A 15,765-nucleotide genomic window follows, 5' to 3' on the forward strand; every position below is an offset into this window, starting at 1 on the left:
CAGACGCGGCTCGGATCCTGTGTTGCTGTGGCTCTGGCATAGGCTGGTGGCTACAGCTCCGATTAGACCCCTAGCCTGGGAACCTTCATATGCCTCGGGAGCGGCCCAAAGAAATAGCAAAAAGACAAAAAAAAAAAAAAAAAAAGAAGTTGTACATATATACAATGGACTATTACTCAGCCATTAAAAATAATAAAATAATGCCATTTGCAGCAACATGGATGGACCCAGAAATTATCATACTAAGTAAGCTAGGCAAAGACAAATATCACATGACGTCACTTATATGTGGAATATTAAAAAATGATACAAATGAACTTATATACAAAATAGAAATACATCCACAGACAAAGAAAACAAGCTTATGGTAATCAATGGGAAAATGTGGAGAGAGATAAATCAGCAGTTCAGGATAAAGATATACATACAACCATATATAAAATAGATAACCAACAAGGACCTACTGTATAGCACAAAGAACTATACTCAATATATTGTATTAACTTATAAGAGAAAGGAATCTGAAGAAATATTTATGTATGTATAACTGAATCAGTTTGTACACATGAAAGTAAAACATTATTGTTAATCAACTATACTTCAATAATAAAAAAAAGAATTACAAATGAACAAGAAAACAACAATTAGATATCACTATACATCTATTTGAATGGCTAAAAGTAAAAATTGTGCTACGTGTTGGCAATGTACAAACACTTTGGAAAGTAGTTTGACATGGATAAACAATGAGATCCTGCTATATAGCACTAGGAACTATATCACTTATGATGGAGCATGATGGAGGATAGTGTGCAAAAAGAATGTATATGCATATGTGTGACTGGGTCACTTTGCTGTACAGTAGAAAACTGACAACACTGTAAACCAGCTATAATGGAAAAAATAAAAATCATTTTAAAAAAAGAAAGTAGTTTGGCAGTTTTAAGAAACATTAAACATGTACATACTACACGACCCAAAGGTACTAAAAGAACATAACTATACAAAACCTTATAAACAAATATTTACAGCAACCTAATCTTGAAAAAACGCCAAATGTAGACCCTAACATAAACCCTAATCCTAACAGATGAATGGATAAACATTTTGTTGTGTGTCTATACAGTGGAACATCACTTCGAAATAAAAGAGATAAGGTGTTTATACCCACAACAACCCAGATGAATCTCAAGATAGCTGTAATGAATGGAAGATATCAGACAAAAAGTGTATATAATAGATTATTCCTTTATACGGAATAATACAATTTTCAAAGTAAATTACAATATCAGAAAGCAGACCACTGGTTGCCTGGGTTAATAAAGCACATAGAAATTTACTAGGTTATGGATATTTTCATTATCTTTTTTGTAGTGATGGTTTCATGGCTAGATATATGTCAAAACTAATCAATCTATACACATTAAACATGTGCGGTTTTATTGTCAGTTATACCTCAACATATATGTTTAAAATGGTGAGAGGGCCACATCTAAAGATTTGAAAATACTCAGCTTAATGGTTGTCAGTTTCAATGAAATAGTGAAATTTCTACAGGCATCTGGAAAACCACTTCATAAATTTTTTTGTTTTTAATGTGGAGTACCTCTCAAAGAAATACTCAGGTACATCAATTAATCAATGCAGTAGGAACAGAGTGAACAGATATCAACTACACATAGGGATTTGCTTTAATTTAGTCATTCATTAAAACTATATATATATGATATCACTTCTATGCGGAATCTAAAATATGGCACAAATTTAAATATGTACCTGGATACATATTAGTGTACAAAATAAAACAAATCCTTCCCCTCATGTTTACAGTTTACAATTATTATAAATTGTTATCAAATTTGAAAAAGCAAAAGCTTGCAATATTTTTGTCATAATAATCATGAATTCTTGAATTAATTATTTCTATCAATAACCCTGGATTACATTGAAAGATATAAAAGAAGACATTTTAAAATCATTTGTTCTTTTGCCATTACCTTCAAATAAAACCAAAACTTGTTTAGCTTGATATGTCCTTTATAAATTGGCCTGTACTTTCACATTTGGTATATACTGAACACACATGAGTACTTTAATTATAATGCAGATTCTGTGCCAAATTCAGATTTTTCACTCCATAGATTTGCGATGGGGCTCCAAATCTCCATGGCCAACCTGCAACGTATTTGATCCTGATCTCAGTGGTCTGGAGTTTCTGCCTTGTGAAACTAGTTTACTTAATCAGCATGAATGGAAATCTCACCAAATTACACAAATGCACCACTGGCCACTAAGACCACACCTCGAAATCTAGGTGAGTTCACTTAAAACATGGATTTAAGTAAATGAGAAACAAAGAGGAATAATCCTTAGTAATCAAAAAATCTTTAGAAGATCCTCAAAATCTGAGCAAATATAATCATAAAACATAGGTTCCCAATAGAGGGAAGGCATTTTGGTTTATTGGAGCTAGGTTTTCATATTTAAAAAAAAAAAGTGACTTTAAACTCTGACATTATAAATAAAAATAAAAAGCAAAACAAAACCATTCTCTTCTTTCCTTGTCACTGCTCCTTTTTCTACTCATTGCACTCAACTGAACTCATAATTTAAAATTTATTTTGCCATAAGTAAATGTAATCCCTCCATTCACTTTAATAAGTCACACTGTGGCTGTGGTGCAGGCTGGCAGCTGCAGCTCCGATTTGACCCCTAGCCTGGGAACTTCCATATGCCGCAGGTGTGGCTCTAAAAAGCAAAAGCAAAAGAAAATTACATTCCTTGGAGTTCCCGTCGTGGCGCAGTGGTTAACGAATCCGACTAGGAACCATGAGGTTGCGGGTTCGGTCCCTGCCCTTGCTCAGTGGGTTAACGATCTGGCGTTGCCGTGAGCTGTGGTGTGGGTCGCAGACGCGGCTCGGATCCCGCGTTGCTGTGGCTCTGGCGTAGGCCGGTGGCTACAGCTCAGATTCAACCCCTAGCCTGGGAACCTCCCTATGCCGTGGGAGCGGCCCAAGAAATAGCAACAACAACAACAAAAAAGACAAAAGACAAAAAAAAAAAAAAAAAAAAAACTTTAATAAGTCACAAAAAAGTAAGTAAAATCTTTGCATATATTTAATGGTATATGATTAAAGATGATTCTGGGAAAGTTTGATTCCATGATTTTCTAACATATCTTTTAATAGTCCTATCCTTATTTATGAAATTTGGTAAAAATAATTCCTTTGATTAAAAATAAAACCTTTTCAAATAACTCTTAATCAGCATTTCTCAGCAGATGTTTGTTTTGATTCCATAGTCATTTATCAAATGGTCTATTTCAGCCCAAGGGCACACTCTGAAAACAAGTCATTGATCTCCCTGTCTTTAGGAAATCCATTCTGTCTTTGAAAAGAGTCCAATGAATGAATGAGAAAACATATCTATTCCACAAAATAGCCCAGGATGAAGTGAGGACATGTCCTATATTAAAAAAGAAAATCTAATCCTGAGCTATCAGAAGAGAATAAAAAAGCAAAGTTTGTACAGATGATTATCGTGATACAGTCTGGCATCAGGCAGAAAAGGTAGACATAAGGAGGAAAGTGAGGAGAAAGTGTAAACGCAAACCCAATGATGCTATCATGGCATAGCAAAAAGAGGGCCACTTTTTTCCAGGTTTAGGAGAAATTGGGGCAAGTGAAAATGGTTAGTTAAGAAATGGGAAAGGATAAAAATTGGAATACTCACATGCATTTCTCTTATAATTCAAATTTCAATTGGATTCTATTCAAGCTTTTTGACCCTGTCTTGCCCAGTAGAGAAAATGAGATATAAAAAAACCAGTTCTCCACAGTACATTTGAATGTACTTCATGTTCTACTTCCCAGCTTGTCTATTTCTGCTTTCCTTGCTGCCTGAAGATTTCAGATATGAAATATGTCAGGGTATTCTCTCCATTAAGCAGACTGCACATCCTAGTTGGCTAAGTCAGTTGAGGTTGTATAGCTCTTAATGTGTGGGCAGGAAATAAATCCTAAATATGCAACATTAAAGATGAGTCAGATCTTTGAAATTCTCCAGTAATACATTTTTGTGTGTGTGTGTGTGTGTGTGTGTGTGTGTGTGTGTGTGTGTTTAGGTCTGCACTCACAGTATATGGAGGTTTCCAGGCTAGGGGTCGAGTCTGAGCTGTAACCACTGGCCACGGCCACAGCCACAGCAACACCAGATCTGAGCCACCTCTGCAACCTACACCACAGCTCATGGCAACACCAGATCCTTAACTCACTAAGCAAGGCCAGGAATCAAGTCTGCATCCTCATGGATACTAATTGGGTTCATTAACCACTGAGCCACAATGGGAACTCCTTCAGTAATATTTCTTTATTTTATATATGAGGAAACTGAGACCCAGGGAACTTAGATAATTTTCCTAAGGTCTCATAGCTGGTGGTATTTTGATAAGTTGATGATTTTAGACTCTATTCTAGAATAACCATGAGTTTTAATTCATCTACCTTGCCGACCTCCTCATAATTTATAAATTCTATGCATGGAGGCATAGGCTTAGGTTGTTATTTGAGAAAATGGATTTGTTCTATTAAATATTGCATTAAATTTCTTAAATCTAGTATATATAGCTATTTTGAAAGCAAGTTTAATATTTTTTACAAATTCTGATTATTAAAAAATAAAATGGAAAACAACAATGGTATGTGCTTAATACTAGCTTTTTCACATTCTTTTAAGTTTTGGGGGATTGCTTTTTTTCTTTAAAAGCAAGGGTAAAAAGTAGAAAGAGGAAGCGTTTCTACATCAATTTAAAAAAAAAATAGTGGGAAATACTGGTCTCCATATCCAAATAATTACATTCTTGGGGCTGAAACTAAAAATTCACACATATCACTAAATTAACATTTACTGATAAAAGTAGAAAATAGTGCTTTCTATAGCTTAATTTTAGAGACATTTGTCAATGTTATGATAGTAGAAGCTGTACCTTCAAATATTTTACGTTTTAACCTTAGTGGAAGAAAATCCATTCATTTTCAAAACAGTGTACTTACTGATTCAGGACAGGAGTGTAGGCAGTTTTATCCTCATCAATAATAGTGACCATCAGTGTAATAAGTTGGGGCCAAAAATCCAAATTCTTGGTGGTTGGTCCCTGATCTTCCCGAGGAATGTCCTGTTTCTTACTCTGCTCACAAGGTCACACAACATGCAAAAGAAAAGGTTAAATGGTTTGACTTTAAGTTAGATATCACTGTCAAACAGGAGGATCAGAGAAAAGGGGTTATGGAACAATTTTCAGATCATGACAGCCAAAGCTATCAAATTCAGGTTTCCTTTCTTCATTGAGGGGCATCCCACAGGGTAAAGTCAGAATGGCCAGGCTTGAATTTCTAAATGATTTGCTCTGAAATGAATGTTTCTCTTCCTCTGAATATTGCAGTTATCATCGTAGGAATTATTATTTGGAAATTATCCCTGTAATGTGGCCAGGAGAAAGAATAAATGAGTGTGTGTGTGTGTGTGTGTGTGTGTGTGTGAGAGAGAGAGAGAGAGAGAGAGAGAGAGAGAGAGAGAGAGAGAGAGAGAGAGAGAGAGAGAGACTGAGACTGAAACTGAGACTTGCCCTGCCTAAATATTTTGTTCAAAGTCACTTTGGTACTAAGTGGGCAGAACTCAAGGCTGCCTAGTTACAGAGTCAGTACTGTTATATGAAAGGTCTAGAACATTCTAATTCCATCTACAAGCATGTAGTTAATAAAAACTTCATAAGTCTTTCTTTTTGTGTCTGTATATGTGTTTAAATCATACTGGAATCTTTCCTGGTTTAACATAGTGAATGACTTCTCTACTTTCTCTTCTAGAAGGATTTTGCCTGGATGACCTAAATTTACATTGACAGCAACAAAGTATAATAATAATCTTGAATGTTTCACATCTAAACTTCATATTTGGCATACACAATTCTTTCAAATATATAGATAAAGTATTCTGGCTATTTTGTTTGCTGGCTATTTTTCTTAGAGCACTTCTTTCACATTTACTTTTTTAAATTAGGCAAATAAGATAAAGGCAGACAATTTTCACTCAAGTATACAACTAAATGGGATGCAGAGGGCTTCCTTATCTATTTTTACTAAATCATTTACAAACTTATAAGTCCAGGAAATCTGAGAACTCCAACTTGAAACTCAGAAAATTTATGAGTTCTCATACAAAAGGTGGATTATATTTCATTTGGTCCCAATCTTTGGCCCAATCCAACTACTATGTCTTTTCCAGTTTGGCCACCCCGTGTGGAATGGCTATATGCATATGTTCTAATGCTGCTCCCAACATGCAACCAGATCTGGATGAGTCATAACACTGTTAATGTTCTCACTTAAGTTAAGATATAATCCTTTACAGTATCCGCCTACTGTTAGAGACCTCATACACACACTATAATGTACCTTTAGGGATTTGAATTTTCCTACAGTGCTTACAAATATGATTGACTCACCTTTAAGCTCAAAATTTAACAGATATCAAAAGCTGAAGAGCTAAATTAGTCAAAAAATTACTGACTGGCACAAGTTACTTCAAATTGTCAGAATGAACCATAAACAGTCCCCAAAGGATCTTAAGAATCTTATATACCTGGTCCTTGAGAACTATTTGAAACTCTTTGACAAACTTCTTTTAATTCCTTAGGTACATAAAAGCATATCAGAAGATCTTTAAGAAGAAAAAGGCAGCAATGCAGGCTTAGGAATGTCTGACATTACCTGCTAAGTTACATTTTCTGTTGAAATTTGTCTTTATTTTATGAACAGGAATTTATTATTGTCACAATAATGTAACTACTTATTCATTACATTAAGCTCAATACATTTCCCTCTCTATGATATATTTAGAAATCCAGAGAAACTGGTGAGTTGTGAAGACTCTAAGTAAAATTACTTCTCATGGCCACTGTGGACTGTCTGAGAATACTATCATTAATCATCATGATGTATACATAGGCAAACTATATATCAAACTGTTTTAAGCAATGTGATTAAATAAAAGTAAATGACTATAGATGATATGTCTAACATCAGAGTCACCTGTTAACATTCTGCAAAGAGTGATCCAGAAAATGGGAGAGACCTAAGCAGTTAAATATACATTAATTCCAAAGCCCCTTAGCTGTCACAAATTATACTTCCACTACTTTCTTTTTTTGTGTGTGTGAGAGAGCAGAGGATTATAGTTACTAACATTTTTGCATAAAATTCTATATGTTGCATCATAGTAAAACAAACGATACTGAATCATTAAGTTTCTACATGCTACATATCAGTATCATAAATCAGGCTTTAATATTTTACTAGTGCATTTTAATAGACTACATGTTTAAAAGGATAAGGTACCACCATGGATATAATAAGGATACTTACTTGATTGCTTAGGAATTTGTTTTTCTAAGTAACCTTTTTTTTCTTCTCTTTATGGTTGCACCTGCAGCATATGGAAGTTCCTGGGCTAGGGGGCTGAAGTGGAGCTGCAGCTGTGGCCTATGCCACAGCCAGAGAAACACTGGCTCTGAGCTACATTTGCAATCTATACTGCAGCTTGCAGCAATGCCAAATCCTTACCCCTTTGAGTGAGGCCAGGGATTGAACCTACTTCCTACAGAGACAACTCCAGGTCCTTAACCTGAGGAACAATAGGAACTCCCTTTAATCCTTTATTAATATTTGAGAAGTCTACTAGGGCACTTGAATTTATGGTTGGAAAAATTTAAATAATGGAAGGAGAAATTTTGAAAGCTAGCAATAAGTGCATTCATATTTACTAAAATCCCTATGAAAAATATTTATTCTAAGAAAACTATTCTATAATATATATTTATATCATATATAAGTATATAATTTTAATCTTATTAATAACAAAAATATAATAGTAATTTATGAAACTATGACTTAAAATGTCAATTTTAATAAGGTCATTAGTACTAAAGTGACTAAATATTATTGTTTTAATAGATTATTGAGGAAAGAGATGTGAAAGAAAGACTATGAGAATATAATGGAGAGAGAATTCTTTGAAAGTAGAAAGTTATCAGGGCGTAGAATCAGCTGAAGAAAGCTTTTAATTGTCATGCTTATAAAGGATATTTCAATACAAATAAGCTTGTACAAACTGATAAGATGTACATTAAAGTACATTATACTTTCACAATATTAAAGACAATATGAAGATACTTCATTAAGAAGAGATCAATATATAAAGAGAACCATTATATGCAAAAAAAGTGTTGAAATAACAGATGGTATCATCATGGTAGTAGGACTTATCAACCCTTCTAAGACTACTACAAAACATTTCTATGTCGTTCCATATATTTGTTCAATAAGCATGTAATTTTGAAATACCTCCTCTAAGAAGTTGGCCAGACAAGGGTTGGGGGCAGATATTTAGAAGAGAAATAAAAGATGGGATATTTAAATGCAAAAGCACATAGCACTAATTAGGGAATAACTAGCAATATGAGGCTGCAGGGTTTTGACAAAGTGTATTCCATTAACATTAGTTCTACTGGATATCAGTAGTATACACACACACACATATACAGTCCATGCTCAATCTGAGGAAATGTTTGCTTAAATGAAGCTAAATAGATTATTTCTATACTTCCTAGACTTCCCGTGTGGCTCACAACATAACTATTTCTAGACTTTTGTAGTAAGATGCTAAGGTACATTATGATTCTCTAAGATGGTTGTTCTCAAACCTGAGTGTTTCTCAATATTGTTGGGAAGGCTTGCTAAAACACCGAGTGGGAGGCTCAACCCCCAGAGTTTCTGATTCAGTGGGTCTAGGGCGAAGATTGAGAATTTGCATCTAGAGCAAATGAAGCCTCAAGTAATTCTGGTGCTGTTAGTTCAAGGACTAGTTTGAGAACCTCTACTCTGAAAGCTAATGATTGAACATTATTTTCTCAAATGTATTTGAACTTGAGAGAGCCCTCCATTCCTCTTCTATGCCCCACATTCCATCTTACAAAACTTTTCACAGCAGGAGAGTTCCTCTGAGTATATTTTGGGAAACAAAGGGCAAGAGACATGCAAGGGTCAAATCCTGAAGCACCTCATATGTCATGTCAAGGAATTTGTATGTAAACTAAATTTGAAGGGGACAATTGCAATATTTTAAACATGGGAATACTTAGTTATATTTTGTAAGAATGATTTGGCAGTATGAGGAAGTTTCATAGAGTTAAACTTACAGTTAATGAATAAAATTGATAAGCTTATGAAAATCCTTATGAAATAAGAAGTACAATTAATAAAACTCATTACATAAATAGTGATACAGGGAGAGAGAGAAGGAGCAGTCAAGGGAAAATATCCAGAAATATCCAGAGAGTCTTTAGATAAATTGGTCTGGTGTTTAGAAAGCACCCCGGACTACTAATGTAGCTTGAAGAATTCAAAGATATATATGGTAGCTGAAATTATGTATAGAATAAACAAGATTGCTTAAAGAGAGAGAGGAGGATATATGGCCAGAGACAAAACCTTGGAGAAAAAGTATAAAAAGAATAATATTTTATGAAGGAGAGACTATGGGGGGAGTGAGACCCCTTTTGAAACGGGAGAAAATGGGATCTAGAGCCTCAAACAGAAATGAAGAATGTGGCTTCCTCTGAGTAAGGCAATAAAGAGTCTTGGGAAATAAGTCTTGTTCATGCTGAGAAAGGAAAGTGAGGAATTTCCATCCTGAGAGAGAAGGAAGAATAAGTAATAAAATTTGAAACAGTCTCTGCAAGGAAAGAGAGCAGGCCTTGAGCTGGATCCACACTGGTGCAGCCAGGTGGCTGGGGGGTGCTGTTGAGGATGGGTTCCTACACTTACAGAAACACTACTCTGGACCCTCATGAGTTTCCTCCAATACTGGATTTAAAAGTCAAGGAAATCACAAGACAAGTTGGACTGATTTACTACTGGAGGGCAATGAAAGTAGGAATGAGAGATTGGAGCGTTTGACTAGAATGAAGTACTAGAACAAATAGATAGTTTGGTCCTGAGGAAAGAAGAAGAAACCTATAGGAGGGAAGATGAAGGAGTAGATCTAGAAAGGAGGGAGGGGAAAGGAAGAACAGCAGCTTGTAGGTGGAGGATGTTTGTGTTCAGTCATTTAGACCAGGGGGTGGAGAGGGGAGCAGAAATAGAGATTAGGGCTCTAGAGTGGAGATCTAGAAGGGATAAGGAACATGATTCCTCAGGTAAGATGAGGAAGTGTGATCTCTCTGAGAAGAATTTACAGAATGTGTGTGTGTGTGTGTGTGTGTGTGTGTGTGTGTGTGTGTGTGTGTGTATGTGTGCGAGAAAGAGAGACAGAGAGAGAACTGGTGACTGCTGCAATGTGCATAGCAATAGGATTTTCATTCAAGGCAGCTAAATGGTGATTAAAAGATTGCCTTTGGAATGGATTAGCAATGAGATCCTGCTGTGTAGCACTGGAAACTATGTCTGGTCACTTATGATGGAGCATGATAATGTGAGAAAATAGAATGTGTACATGTATGTGTAACTGGGTCACCATGCTATACGGTAGAAAATTGACAGAACACTGTAAACCATCTATAATGGAAAAAAATAAAAATTATAAAAAAATAAAAAAATAAAAGTTTTGGCAACAATGCTTATAGATGGTGGGAATCTGAAAAATCAGGAGAGTGTGGATATAAAGACACACAAAAGAAAATGAAATAGAGGTGAGCCTAAGTACTTAAAAATGAATAAGCCTTAAAATACAACAAGAATAGGCTAACAAAAAATTAATATTAAACTACGAACTAGATGGCTCTTGCATAATAAGTTTGCAACTTCCTCTGCCTTTAAGCTGGTTATATATGTTCTCTTACTTTGGAAAAAAGGAAATCTTAGCTCTAGCAGTTCACAGGTTAGAAAAAAACTGGAACTCTTTTAATGGTTTTGGATGCAGAACACAAAGTTTCAGATGTGCAGAGGATCTGCGATCTTCATGAAGAGCAATGTGGATAGTTTATCAGCTAGGAGAATGGAAGACATTTATCCTGTCCTATACTTAGGCATGATTAGACAATCCTTCCCCTAGCCCAGGGCAACCAGGTGGAACATTTATATATATATATATATATCAGTAGTCATTCTTCTTGCTTCTTTCTCCCAGATACTACTGCCTTTCTTTTACTGCTTCACAGTATTTCTACCGCCTCCAAAAACAGCAACAGAAGCATCTTTTCAACTCTTTTCATGCTCAAACCTCACAACAAATCTGTCAGCCTTGAAGATTAATGAACAATGGCCAGACCACACTGGACAGAAATCTCACCCACAATCTCTGTAGCAACCAGTCTGGGAAGCCAAATTACAACCTCAGCAACAGTTGGCCCAGAATAGTCAGGACTTGGTCAATGCCAAGTTTCCCTGTATTTGCCCTCACTTCTAATTCAGGACCAAGCAGACAAAGCCAAATACGCCCCCCAGAGCCATCACCCAGATGCCTTCTTCTATTTAGATGACTCCTGGTTTCCCCAGGGCAGGAGCCCTAATCATATTAGACATAAAACCTTCTCTGTTTTTCACTATAAAGCTTTTCCACTTCCCTGCCTTCCTCTGAGTCTCTGTCAGATAAAGGTGATGTTGGCCACCTTCCTTATTCTAGCAAGATCTGAATTAATAACCTCTATGTGTTCTTACTTGGGTAGTCCTCACTCATTTTCAGGTATCAAAGCCAAATATTTAAATCCTCATTTCAAAGATGAAACTTAAGGATTCCTTATTTTTAATCTCTTTTTCATAGAAAACAGAACATGCAGACCACATTTAAAACTTACAGCTTTGGTTTCCCCTTTATATCCTCAACTCCAAGACCTGGGAATATAGTTTATAGACAGATGACAACCATTACCTCCCACTAATAATAGTAGGTTGATTTTTATTCTGAGTTATAGATCTTGAAGGAGAAGGAAAGCTTTCAGAGAATAAAGTCATCAATGTTTATATGAAATCCCTGCACATATCCCGCATTCTTGAGACTTGTCACAACAGCTTGGCATGCATTTGCAGCTTGAAAGCTATAGGCACAAGGAAGGTTTGATTCCAAGTTAATTTCCAGGTATTTCCCCCCGCCCAGGTTTAGAGCTTTTTTAAAACCATTTTTTAAATCGAATTATAGTTAATTTACATTGTTGTATTAGTTTGAGATGTTCAGCAAAATGATTAAGTATATATATAATCATTTTATATATATGTATATATATACTCTTCAGATTCTTTTCCATTATAGATTATTATAAGATATAGAGCATAGTTTGTTGTGCTATACAGTAGAATCTTGTTGTTTATCTATTTTATATGTTGTAATGTGAATCTGTTAATCTCAAACTCCTAATTTCTAGAGCTTTCTTAATTGATACTGTTTAATCACCAGTAGCCAATGTCCTAAAAGTTCTCATGAAAGTTACTAGTTAATCCTTACAGTTCCTATCATCACAGCCCCTTTATCTGCTTCTCCCAATTAGTGGTTGTTTAATTCCATTCAGTTTTGGGCAGTATAGACAACTAGACATGGACATAATAGGACATCCAGAGAGAACAGTTCCAAATGCTTCATAGACTCCCACTCTGCTTGCCCAAATAGATCATCAAAATGATACTATAGTGTCCAGAATGACTTCACTAAAATTGCTTGACTGATTACCCTTAAGCAAAACGATGTTTTTGATCAAGGTGTGAAGGTGTAGATAAGAAGTAAAAAAACAGGAGGTAAAAATATTTCATAGAGGCTTGCAACTAAAAGAGGAAGAAAATAAACGAGGAGAAACGTTGTTAAAATATATTAACGCTATGTGAGAAACTTGGTTACCACACCAAAGAATTCTATAATTCTTTATCAGCTCAGACAAAGGTGGTTAACTGAATTCCAGATTCTGGCATTTGGTGTAAAATCAAGGAGACTATCCAGAGACAAGGTAAGAGAGGATACAGAAGTTTACATCCATGTATAAGTAAATGCAAATCTTTTTTTCTCGCTTTTTAATAGCCAAGAGCTCATAGATCAACCCACAATGCTTTATTTTTTGTTTGTTCTTGAGTCACAGAGTAGAACTGAAAGTACTGAGATATATACTGCAATTTCTGCATTCTATAGATGAGGAAAACTGAATCTAACAGATGAGGAAACAGAGTTAAACCTCCCCTTCTAAAGTTAAAAATTACTCAAGTTAAACAGTAGAAAATAGAGTTGGATTTTGTTTTGGAAAGCATAAAGAAGCAAATTAAGTTAGTGATCAACAGAATTCATGACCTCTCTTTCTAATTAAGAAATTTGAAAGCCACTGCTAAATGGAAGCATTAGTATTTTTAACTGATGACCTAAGTTTCCTTATATAGCTTAAGATCTAATATAAATGGGGCATCCACTTTAAGGTGACGTCAATATTTCTCATTACTTATTTAAAAAATTTTTTTGCCTTTCTTTGGCAAAGTTCAGTTCATCCCTTACTTAGACCATTTGCAGTTTTATCACCTTTTTATCCACCTACTTCAAAGGTTTTTACCACTATTAATCTTTAATGCCACTGTCAAACATGCCTTCTTCATCACTGAATTTTACTGCCATATAGAAAGTCACTTAAACTTTGGCCATAAATGGGAGAGATTCTTGGAAGTTAGGCTGAATGAGGCTTGATACCTGGATTATCTAATGAACTGGATAGTGATCATATGCATACCAAACAGCCCTTAGTATCCTGGCTATGTGCGGATCAACCTCAGATGACTTTCATCACAGATACAGTTGTGCCACTTTTGCCATTCTGGAATACTGGGGTAGAGTCTTTATTCCCATAATTTATTATACAACTAGCTTTTAAAGTCCAGAACAAAAGTGCTTTGGGGCAATATGAATTGCAACTTATACAGAGGACCCTGAAGAAACACACTCAGCAGTGAAAATGGAAACTATATTCAAAACTGCCACTGACTAGTGTTTCACTAAGTCTGGTCCACTTATCATCTACATCAGAATCACCTGGGTTGCTTATTAAAAATACATGCACTTGATTTTAGAGTTCCTGATGCAGACCTAGTAAATCAAGATAACTAGTTAGGACCTGGGAGTCTGGACTCAGCTCTTCTGAAAGCCTCACATCCATAAATGAAAGAGTTCACTACTAACCCATAAGTCAGGTAAAAACAGGCCTCCTTTTTTCCCCACTAAGGAAGAGTGATACAGTTCCTCCTGGATGCCAATGTCAGTTATAGGTTGCTAGATTTTGCATTCTGCATGAAAACAAAAGACTTCTGTTTTATCCTTACATATCATTAATTTCTAACTACAAAGTTCTCTAATCTTAAGAGAAGGTGGAATAATTTATTGGATATTTATGCAGTGCCCCTTCTAGGTGTTGACAGATTGCTATAATAACCCCTTTGTAAAATATTACTTTTTAAATTAAAAGTCACTAGGAAATTATTGCTATATTAAAATAACTTAATTTATTGTTGCTGAGAACAAAAAATTGAACCACTAGTGGTCCTAAAGGTAATTATTAAAAATAAAAATTATGTTAATCCAGCTCAAAAAACAAGGAATTTCCATATATCAGAATATTTTGTTTTTATTATAGCCAAACAGTCAAAAATCTTCATTGGGTCTTTTCAGCTTCAGTACATCTGAGATATCCGGACACTTAAACTGGCAAAACTGCATTTCAAAGTTTGGACACTCTTAAGTGGTTTTTAAAAGTGCTAAACGGTTTCTTGAATTTGAAGAGAGTGTACATGGTTAATGATCTATATATAACCATAAATTGTCATAGTTTTGAGAGTGGCCTTTAAATGTACAAATAACAGCATGGAATAATAGAAAATAATAATTTATCATGGAATCAGAAACCTACGTTTTGTTCTTAGCTACATTAACTTGTCCAAACTTGGGCAAGGAATTAATCTTTTTAAATACTGATTCCTAATATTGAAATGAGAGTATACATACTTAATCCTATTTTTCTTTTAATTCTAGCAAGTATATATGTAGACCATCTTCAAAGAGAGACATTTATTATCCTAACAGGTGAATACTCTATTTCAATTAAATTTATGGTAAATGCTCTGCCTAATTGACAAGATCCTTGTTCAAATCCCAAGAGAGATACATAAAACAGTTTCTTGAATATAAAATATTAATATTTTAATGGATAAACTAATAGATTTTCCCTTTTCTCTTTACATAAATTAAACTTGCATTAAAAAAGAAAAAAGCAATAGTTCACGTCTAGAGGGCATTTATTTTCAATTTAAGATATCACGTATTTATAAGAACTAGTCATGCTTGAGATCAAACTCAGGAGTACCATGACTTCAAATACATGATGGACTGTGGTACAGAAGGAGATTAGAAGATAAATTGGATTTGTCTTGCATGGTCAAGAAAACAAAACTAGGAGTTGTGAGTAAAACTTTCAATAGAGAAGACTTTTGTATAACATAAGGAAAAACTTTCTAAACGTCAGATCTCTATAAATGCTATAACACTCCAGACATTTAAAGGTGTATAAGAAATCCTTTGTCTATATCTTAAAATTGATCGTATGCTGAGTTTCTTTTTAGTATACTTTCAATAATTATACGCCTGCAACTAAATTCACAGAGCTGAACACACAGGTTTTGGGTACTTGATAGGATGTTGATTAAAAGTGCATGGTACTTTTAAAATCACTTTTTATGGTACATTGATATACAAAAACTGCAT

At 34.9% G+C, this 15,765-nt stretch overlaps 1 protein-coding gene across 5 annotated transcripts in view; it reads right to left on the reverse strand.

The window, feature by feature from the left end:
* Nucleotides 1-15,765, reverse strand: part of UNC13C (unc-13 homolog C) — a 599,284-nt gene that overhangs the window by 211,961 nt on the left and 371,558 nt on the right. For all 5 annotated transcript variants that reach the window (XM_084969723.1, XM_084969731.1, XM_084969719.1 and 2 more), the window contains one exon: nucleotides 5,052-5,185. In XM_084969723.1, coding sequence (XP_084825849.1) covers nucleotides 5,052-5,185 — 134 coding nt within the window. The remainder of the gene's footprint in view (nucleotides 1-5,051; nucleotides 5,186-15,765) is intronic.

Source organism: Sus scrofa, chromosome 1 (genome assembly GCF_054392235.1).
Source record: "Sus scrofa isolate SSC_HxYL_T2T_F1_AM1 chromosome 1, Sscrofa_HxYL_maternal_Yorkshire_Landrace_v2.0, whole genome shotgun sequence".
In the NCBI taxonomy this organism is placed as follows: Eukaryota; Metazoa; Chordata; class Mammalia; order Artiodactyla; family Suidae; genus Sus; species Sus scrofa.